This window comes from Bidens hawaiensis, unplaced genomic scaffold (genome assembly GCF_021521415.1).
Source record: "Bidens hawaiensis isolate Kalapana, Puna unplaced genomic scaffold, B.hawaiensis_p1.1 tig00045147_1, whole genome shotgun sequence".
Classification (NCBI taxonomy): Eukaryota; Viridiplantae; Streptophyta; class Magnoliopsida; order Asterales; family Asteraceae; genus Bidens; species Bidens hawaiensis.
Window position 1 is genome coordinate 111,427 of NW_027498019.1, and position 8,998 is coordinate 120,424.

Sequence of the window (8,998 nt, forward strand, 5' to 3'; positions counted from 1 at the left end):
CTTCGTACACAAGGATTGTTAATAAAAAAGTTTTAAAGGAAGCTATCATTTAATAAAGAAAAAGGATAAAGACAAAGATTGTGGTACATAAAAGATAAAAGGAAAAAAATAAACAAAAAAACTTTCATTCGTCAGAACTCGATTAGGTGTCATTGCTGTCATTAGAATCGCCAAATGAGTCCGTTTCAGATGTGTCAACGGTCTCGTCACTTTTCACATATTCCCTCCCCTGTTTCTCCATCATTGCAACCTTTTCTTTTCTCTTTTGGTCCCTGACTTTTCGCCTTTGCTCCCTCTCTTTTCGTCTTTGTTCTTTTAGTAGCATAATTTTCTCATGGTTACATGAGTCGTGGCCGTGAACATGTTTGTTACATTTTTTGCAGGACCTTTTTGGTTTCTTGCTTTTTCTATAAAAGGAAAAAAATAAACAAAAAAACTTTCATTCGTCAGAACTCGATTAGGTGTCATTGCTGTCATCAGAATCGCCAAATGAGTCCGTTTCAGATGTGTCAACGGTCTCGTCACTTTTCACATATTCCCTCCCCTGTTTCTCCATCATTGCAACCTTTTCTTTTCTCTTTTGGTCCCTGACTTTTCGCCTTTTCTCCCTCTCTTTTCGTCTTTGTTCTTTTAGTAGCATAATTTTCTCATGGTTACGTGAGTCGTGGCCGTGAACATGCTTGTTACATTTTTTGCAGAACCCTTTTGGTTTCTTGCCTTTTCTTTTTGCCTTCTCCCCAGGACCTATCGTGCGCTTGTGAGAACCAGAACCCTTATTTCTAATCCTTGTCGGTGGAGTTATTGTGACTTTTTCGGGTATTTTGTATCCAACCAAATCTTCGATTATGGAAGTATTGCTATTACAGGACGGTTCTATAGGAATTTTGTCCCATATGTTATTCTTCATCTGTTGCATTTGGTCGACCAAGGTCTGAAGAAGGTCTATGTTACCACGTGCCCGGTCTGCGCAATGATTGGCCAAAGGCAAAAACTGTTGCCTTACTTTAGACCTTTCATCAACTGGGGCACCGTATCTTGATTCAATCTTGAAAAGTGACGATGGTAGGACGTCACTCCTCCACCGTCTGGGGATGTGCGTTTCAGGGATTTCATCTATTAGCTCGATTTGGAACACTTTGAAGATGTGTTTACACAGGTAACCAATACGAGTGAAACCCTTGTAGAAACATGAAAATGTGTCATCATTGGGATTGTGAAACACCTGCAAAAATACATTATAATAAAGGTTGAGTAGGTAACGACATTGAATTAGGTAAATGATAAGCATAAAGATTGTTGTTCTCGTGATAAAATAAGAACCTTAAATTCACCAACGAAACCATTCCTTTTGTCTTTGTGATGGATGTAGTGGATGTTTAGTCCGTCTTTTGTCTCAAGACAAGAACGTGTACAGTGATAAAGTCCCTTTGTAATCTCTTTCTAAACCTCTTTGAAAATTGTTATAGTGTAGACATAGAAAGTCACAATGTGTACACCTTTTAGCATCAAATTATCCTCTTATTTTGGTAAAACTCCATGCAAATTCGTTGTATTCGGTACTTATTTGAGTTATTTATGAATTTGCAGGTCCGGGCGCCCGCCCGACGAAGAAACGATGAAAAGATGGTGTTTTTCGGACAAAAATCAAGAATCTGCCCAAAGTGCATGACCATGCTAAGAAAGTGCATGACCATGCTGCAGGTGCATGACCATGATAAGGAAGTGTATGACCATGCTGACCAAGCTGCACCATCATGCGATTTTGGTGCACCACTGTGCACCTTTATTGGAACCCGTGCACATCTGATAACGTGCCAAAGTGCATGACCATGCTACGAAACTGCATGACGGTGCATTTTTATCAGAACCCGTGCACATCTACTGTCGTGCCAAAAGTGAAACTGCACCATCATGCACTTTATGTGCACCATCATGCACTTCCGAGAGCACGAGCCCGTGCACAATCCGATGCCGAGAACAAGACACATCAACTTTGAAAGTGCACTAGCTAGTGCCGGAAATGCATGACCATGCACTTTTTGTGCATGACCGTGCACTTTTTTGGAACCTGCAACTCTGAGCCGCCGAAAGTGAAAGTTTGACTTACCCAAAATAGTGCACGACCATGCACTTTTTGTGCATGACCATGCACTTTGACCAGAAGCTTATAAACACTTGTTTTCACTTCATTTTAGTGTGTGGAGTCTTGGGGATTCTCTCCCAACCAAGTGCAGCAATTTTTGGGGATTCTTGGAGGCTTCCACCAACACAAGATTCATCATTCCATCCTTCAATCCTTGCTTGTCTTAGTTTGCATTCCTTTGTTCTTGAACATGTTTTGTAAGCTTATTTCTAGTTTGATTGTAGTTGTATTAAGCCTTATGGGCTAGTTACTTTTGCTATCTAGACAATTTTGAAACTCTTATTAATGTGATATATTATCTATGCATGATTTTGGTAAAGTGGTTTTCTTTCAAGAATATGGTTGAATTTGTAAGTTGATATTGATGGTGTTCATGCTTGTTATGTTACATAACCTTGTTAGTTTTGCAAATGTTTAGGCATTCATGTTGGAAAACTATGTTCTAGATGTTTGTTTGTGAACTTTGAATGTTCATGAAATCTTTGTTTATATTGCTAAGTTAAGAATGACTAGTAAAAATTAAATTGGTTATATAATTATTGATGAGTATGAAACCCTACACTTAATATTGGAAAATTGATGAGTGTTGTTATGATTCTTGACTTGATGATGACTTGCTAGTTAAAGTTTCATAAGTTTATATTAGTTTCATGAATTTGGCTACTTTAGTGTAATCTTAGGTGGTTAGAATGTTGTTCATGCTAGCTTTCCTTTGATTATGAGACTTTGTTGTTTTGACAAACAAGTTAGTCTATGTTTATCTCTTGATTGAAAACTCTTCATGATGATTATTTGCTAGTATTAGGTTGCTTTATTGAAATCTAGTATTTATATTTAGATTCATGATGTTTTGCCATATCATTGCTATTTTTTCATGTTAGTAGAGTGGATTCTTGTCTAGGTAGTTTGTTGGATTGATAGTTTTTCTTGTATTTTTACTTGCTTTGTTTTCATTTTATGCTAGTTTAATTAGTTAAATATTCAAATCTAGATTTATTTGTTCGGTTGGTCATTTACAAAGATTTAGTACTAGAAAGTTTCCGTGTCCATGGATTGATACTCGGTTCTTGCCGACACTTTATTACAAATGATAGGTACACTTGCCTTTCGTGTGTGGTTTAGTTGTAGGTGAAAACCTATTTTAAAACCTGATTTGTGTGGAACTTTTACTTAAATATTTATATATATATTCACACACGTCACTGAGCAATCAAAGCCATTTCGAAACAGTTCATGAATTGAACAAGGTTGTTTCCATGGCTCGAATATACTTTGAATTGTGAATTTGAACTCTCACACCGAAATGTAGTCTTCATCAAACAACACATTGTCAACTCTTTAAAGTAAGCGCGTACCCAACGATCCCTAATAGCAAACATGTCTTTCAACCATTTGTTTTCGCTTAAGTTGAAATCGTCAATCAATTGATGCCATCTGGACTCAAACGTCTCAGGCTTGATGAATACATTCCAAACCAGCTTATTAACATGACATCTGATTTCTTCATTAACCTGCATCTCGCCCTTCAACTTAAAAAAAAATCAATTCAGTAATATGTTTGATGCGGTACTCACCGTACCAGTTAATAAAATGATGCTAACATAAATTTGTAAGTAGAAAATAATGAAACAAAATTGGGCATTGTATGTATCTGAAAATGTAACAACATTATATAGTTGCTAATAGGTGTATGTACTGAATAAAAATCAACCAAAGGGTAGATACAGTGATGAATTAAAAAAATGTAATGTTAGGATGCAGTCAACCCATCGGTCCAAAAAACTGAATCTGACCATTCTAATGAAACGCATATACGTACCTTAACAGGTATTTTATTTGTGACGTGCCACATGCAAAGTTTGTGTGTAGATTCAGTCAAAACAGTGGAAACTGCTTGTTTCATAGTTGCGTCCTGATCTGTCAACACCATCTGCGGCTGCTTGCCATGAGATGTTGCAAAAGCATTTAGTAACCACTTATAAGAGTCAATTGTCTCATTATGTATCAAGCCAGCACCAAAAGTAACACATTTCTTATGGAAATCAACGCCCGTGAATGGAACAAAAATCACATTATGGCTGCACTAACAAAAAACTTGATAAATAAAACAATAACATGGGATGTTAATAATAAACGTTATACGACGATCAGTACTAATTGGTATCGTATGTAGCGTCGAAAGCTAAAACTTCACAAAACATACTATAGTTGCATCTTGATATGCCATCAGACCAAAATATTGATGATAGCACACCGTCAACAGCTTTATATTCAAAAAAAAAATCCTCCAAATGACTCATGTTGTGGTTAAACCTATCCACAATCATTTGTGCATCCGCATCAGCAATAACACCCCTTACATTGCGAGCATGGTTCTTAAAGTCGGTCTTTGATCCCGCTACCAATTGTTGGCCACCCTTCAAAGATGATTGCACACGGTGAGCAACGGTTGGACCGAAACCCGTAGTTTGAAGACAATGTATGAATTTCTTCTCAGAAAATTGTAGTTGTCTTCTTCCTGTAACATCCCGAAATTTCAAGATAATATTAATTATATTACTTAATAATAGAGGGAAAGTTTACTCGGGTTATCGGGATATAAATAGAGTAGGCAGTTGGTATGGGTCGGGCTGGTGTTGGGTAATGGATATGGGTTATGGACTTGGGTTATGAACGAAGGAAGGAGAGTCCATGGGCTTAAGCCCATGATCCCTAATATAAATACCCTTAACCACCATTTCTCACATATTCCATACACACACCCAAAACACACACGACCCGAACCAAGATCCGAAGGCGAAAACCCGAGCTTGTTGGTGCTGGAACGTCGTGACGGACCAAAACAACATCAAGGCTTAACCGGGTTCGTAGTTCGACTCGTTCAAGGTACGTTTATAGTTAGAAATCGTTCGTATAGGTTCGATTTGATTTGAGAAATGATAGATCTGAGTTTGTATGGTAAAAACGGATTCAACAAAGCTAATCTTACTGAAAATGGTTATGATTCGATGGGTTAATCGATTGATGAAAAAGAACCCGTACCTTTGTGCCTAAATCGCACCCTCTAAACATCGATGTTAGGTCGATTTGATAGTTGGGGTTTGTAGGCGCTGGTCAGACGATTCCATGGGTACCTAAATCGAGTTATTTGGTTAAGAAACGAAGGATCTAAGAGCAAACAGAACCTACAGACGACAACTTCGCCTTCATCTGGGCAACTTCGCCTTCAAGCGATGAACTTCGCCTGCAAGCTAAGTTCGCCTGATGAACTTCGCCTGCAAGCTAAGTTCGCCTGATGATAAGTTCGCCTGAGGTTTAACTTCGCCTAAAGCCAAGTTCGCCTGAGGTTTAACTTCGCCTAAAGCCAAGTTCGCCTGAGGTTTAACTTCGCCTAAAGCCAAGTTCGCCTGAGGTTTAACTTCGCCTAAAGCCAAGTTCGCCTGAGGTTTAACTTCGCCTAAAGCTAAGTTCGATTAGAAAATAAATTAAAAACCTAATGAAAAATGTGTTAAGACAGTTAATGGAAATAAAATTTTTCCAAGCTGACCTGGCAGCTCGACCCCAGCCAGGGGCTCTGCCCCTTGGACCCTGCTAGGGGCTGCCGCCCCTAGACCCCGCTGCCAGGGGCGCTGCCCCCGGACCCCCGTTCGTTGTGGGTAGTAATTAAGACTAGAAAGATGTTATAAGTAGTGATAGTTAAATTGATATGTATACTTGTTATACAGTCAGCCGTGCACAACTGAAGAAAGGGATTACGATCAACGGAGAACGTAACCGTGTTCAGGTGAGTTTCTAGCCCCATTTATGTGTTATGTTTTCGGGGCTGTGTGCATACTCAACATGTTTGTTAATACACTTATCCTAAGAGATAAGTGTATGCCTTATGTGGATAATGTGAAATGTATGAATGATTGCTTGATGGTACGTGAACGATCTTCGGATATTGCACGTACTGTCAGGTTGTAACGCTATGTATAAGGTAAGTATGTTATGTATGTTTATGTGTATGAACATGATAGAGATAATAGAAGAAAGAAATGATAATGTATGGTTGTATGGTTACGAAAAGGGTACCGAGCCCTAATAATACTCGAGGTATGATGTATGGTTGTATGGTAACGAAGAGGGAATCGAACCCTACTAATATTCGAGAACTAGGGAACCGAACCCTACTAATATTCGAGGAAGAAGGGTACCGAGCCCTAATAATACTCAAGGAAAGAGGGTACCGAGCCCTAATAATACTCGAGGAAAGAGGGTACCGAGCCCTAATAATACTCGAGGAAAGAGGGTACCGAGCCCTAATAATACTCGAGGAAAGAGGGTACCGAGCCCTAATAATACTCGAGGAATGTAGGGCGTAATGCTCTTTATAACATAAGATATGAAAGTAAGTTAATACATAAGAAAGTATGAAAGTAAGAAAGTATGAATGCAAGAAAGTATGAAAGTATGAAAGTATGAAAGTATGAATGAAAGAATAAAATGTTATGGGAATGGTATGATTATGTGATTATCTAGAACTCACTCAGCGTAGCTGACTTTTAGTATGCACGCAGGTGAGTAGGATGAGGCAGCTCGCTTGAGGAGACACATGGCACTGAACAAGAATCTGGCATCTGAAGACCTATGATGTGTTAATTTTAATGCTTTAATGTGAAAGACAATAAATGTTTTGAGACAAGTTATGAATTATGTAAAGTTTTATGAAAGTTTTATATTCCGCGTAAATGTTTTAATTAACTCTGATATTTAGAACTGTGTTTATGAGTAAATCCAACACGTAAGTAGGGTTACCGGTAACGGGGCCTTACACTTCCTCTAGTTAGATCCATATTAAAATCATCGACAAGTCCATGATTGTGAGCCTCTGAAAAATTATATATCTCGAACCCCACAGAGCTTGATGTAACTTTAAGTCTAATACATGCATTGCAACCAGTAACCTTGATATTAATGTTGCGGCGCTTAGAAGAAGATGATGAGGTTTCCAAGGTATCCACGTCTTTACAGCGTGGGCTACCGGCTTTGCTGCAAACAATGTACTTATGAGAAATAACACCCTTTGTCCATGTTGAGGTTGACTTCCTTACATCAAAACCAGCTTTAGCAGCGTAAGCCTTGTACATATTAAAAGCATCATCCCAAGATTTAAAACGTAGTCCGACATAAGGTTTCTCATCAGCTGGAACATCTGGAATCCATTGTTTGGTCCCATCAGCTGTGTATCAATAGTTAGGATGAACGTATTGCACCTCTTCTGAATTTTAAATTAATTAAAAAATCTAATTAAAAACAAATAAATAAAGGATGATAACAAATATTACATTAAAGAAGCTCGGGAAACTTTTTACATTATTAAGTCTAACCTTCATGGTTCATACCCTGTTGAACACTAGACTGGCTGAATATTGTCTCGTTAGTTAGGGGAACTATGGTTTGTAGATCAAGAACCTCTTTCGATGTAGTTTCTTGGACCACGGGTTGTTTATCTGTGACCACAGATTCATCCTCAGGAGCATGAGTAGTTGCTGTTAACATACGAGTAAACGCGTGTAAAAATAATTATACACAAACAAAATAGCAAGAAAAAAAGTAAGCTACTTTAGCAAAAAGAAATGAAAATACAAGATACAAGTCTACATATATACAGACACACAAAGAAATATGTATATGCTTGCATACCGAGATATAAAACGATGACTGACATGAATAAAAAAACATATACACACATTCGTATGCACATATACACATACACACAATACAGAACATAAAAAAATGGACATACATACATCAAAGATGGACATAAAGGGACCAATGGACATGCATGATAGAGATAAGCAAACCTACACAAAATACAGAACATACACAAACATCGTCCAATACATGAAAACATACAGATAACCGAACAAACCTACGTACATAATGACATACAAACCTACATCCAAATATAAGAATCGAAATACACACATAAAAACTGATCCTTTATGGATTCAATCATGCCACCATATCACTACGACGGAAAAACAAGATACATGTCTACATATATACAGACACACAATGAAATAAATATGCATACATACCGACAAATATAACGATGACTGACATGAATACGACCACACATACACACATACGTATGCACATATACACATACACACAATACAGAAAATATACAAATGGACATACGTACATCAAAGATAGACATAAAGGAACCAATGGACATACATGATACAGATAAGCAAAGCTACACAAAATACAGAACATACACAAACATTGTCCCATACATGAAAACATGCAGATAACCGAACAGACCTACGTACATAATGACATACAAACCTACATCCGATCATAAGAATCGACATACACACATAAAAACCGATCCTTTATGGATTCAATCATGCCACCATATCGCTACGACGGAAAATTAATACAACAAACTACCATGGATTTTTAAAGATAATAAGATGAATATGTCTACAATCGTGATAACAATACACTGCCAGGTAACTTACCGTCATAATCATCAGACAATAGGCTGCTTGACTGACCAACATGTGTATTTGATCCAATTTCCATAGCATCTATTAATAGATCAAATTAGAGAGAAACAGGGCAAATGAACATTTGAAAATAAGATGAACACTTATACAAAAATATTACTTACGTGTTTTGTGTAATCTGAAGATAATAATGAAGAGGTGAGGATGATAAGTTAAGGAAAACCAATAGTTTTATATTGATAGTCATACATTTATGGTTGTATATTCAACCAATGATTTGTATGTATTAATGAATTAATCTTTGACAAATAATAACAAAATATCAACCATAACATTAAAAAGATATCAGATTAAA

General features: G+C 37.3%; 1 protein-coding gene across 1 annotated transcript; it reads right to left on the reverse strand.

Annotated features, from left to right (window-relative positions):
- Positions 1 to 457: 457 nt before the first annotated feature.
- LOC143595439 (uncharacterized) lies at positions 458 to 8,719 on the reverse strand. Its single transcript, XM_077074453.1, has 7 exons — positions 8,656 to 8,719; positions 7,513 to 7,674; positions 7,083 to 7,364; positions 4,457 to 4,661; positions 3,963 to 4,221; positions 3,499 to 3,666; positions 458 to 1,222 (listed from the first exon to the last, which is right to left on the reverse strand). Exons 1-7 carry the CDS (start codon positions 8,717 to 8,719, stop codon positions 458 to 460), a joined length of 1,905 nt encoding a protein of 634 aa, XP_076930568.1.
- Positions 8,720 to 8,998: the final 279 nt, after the last annotated feature.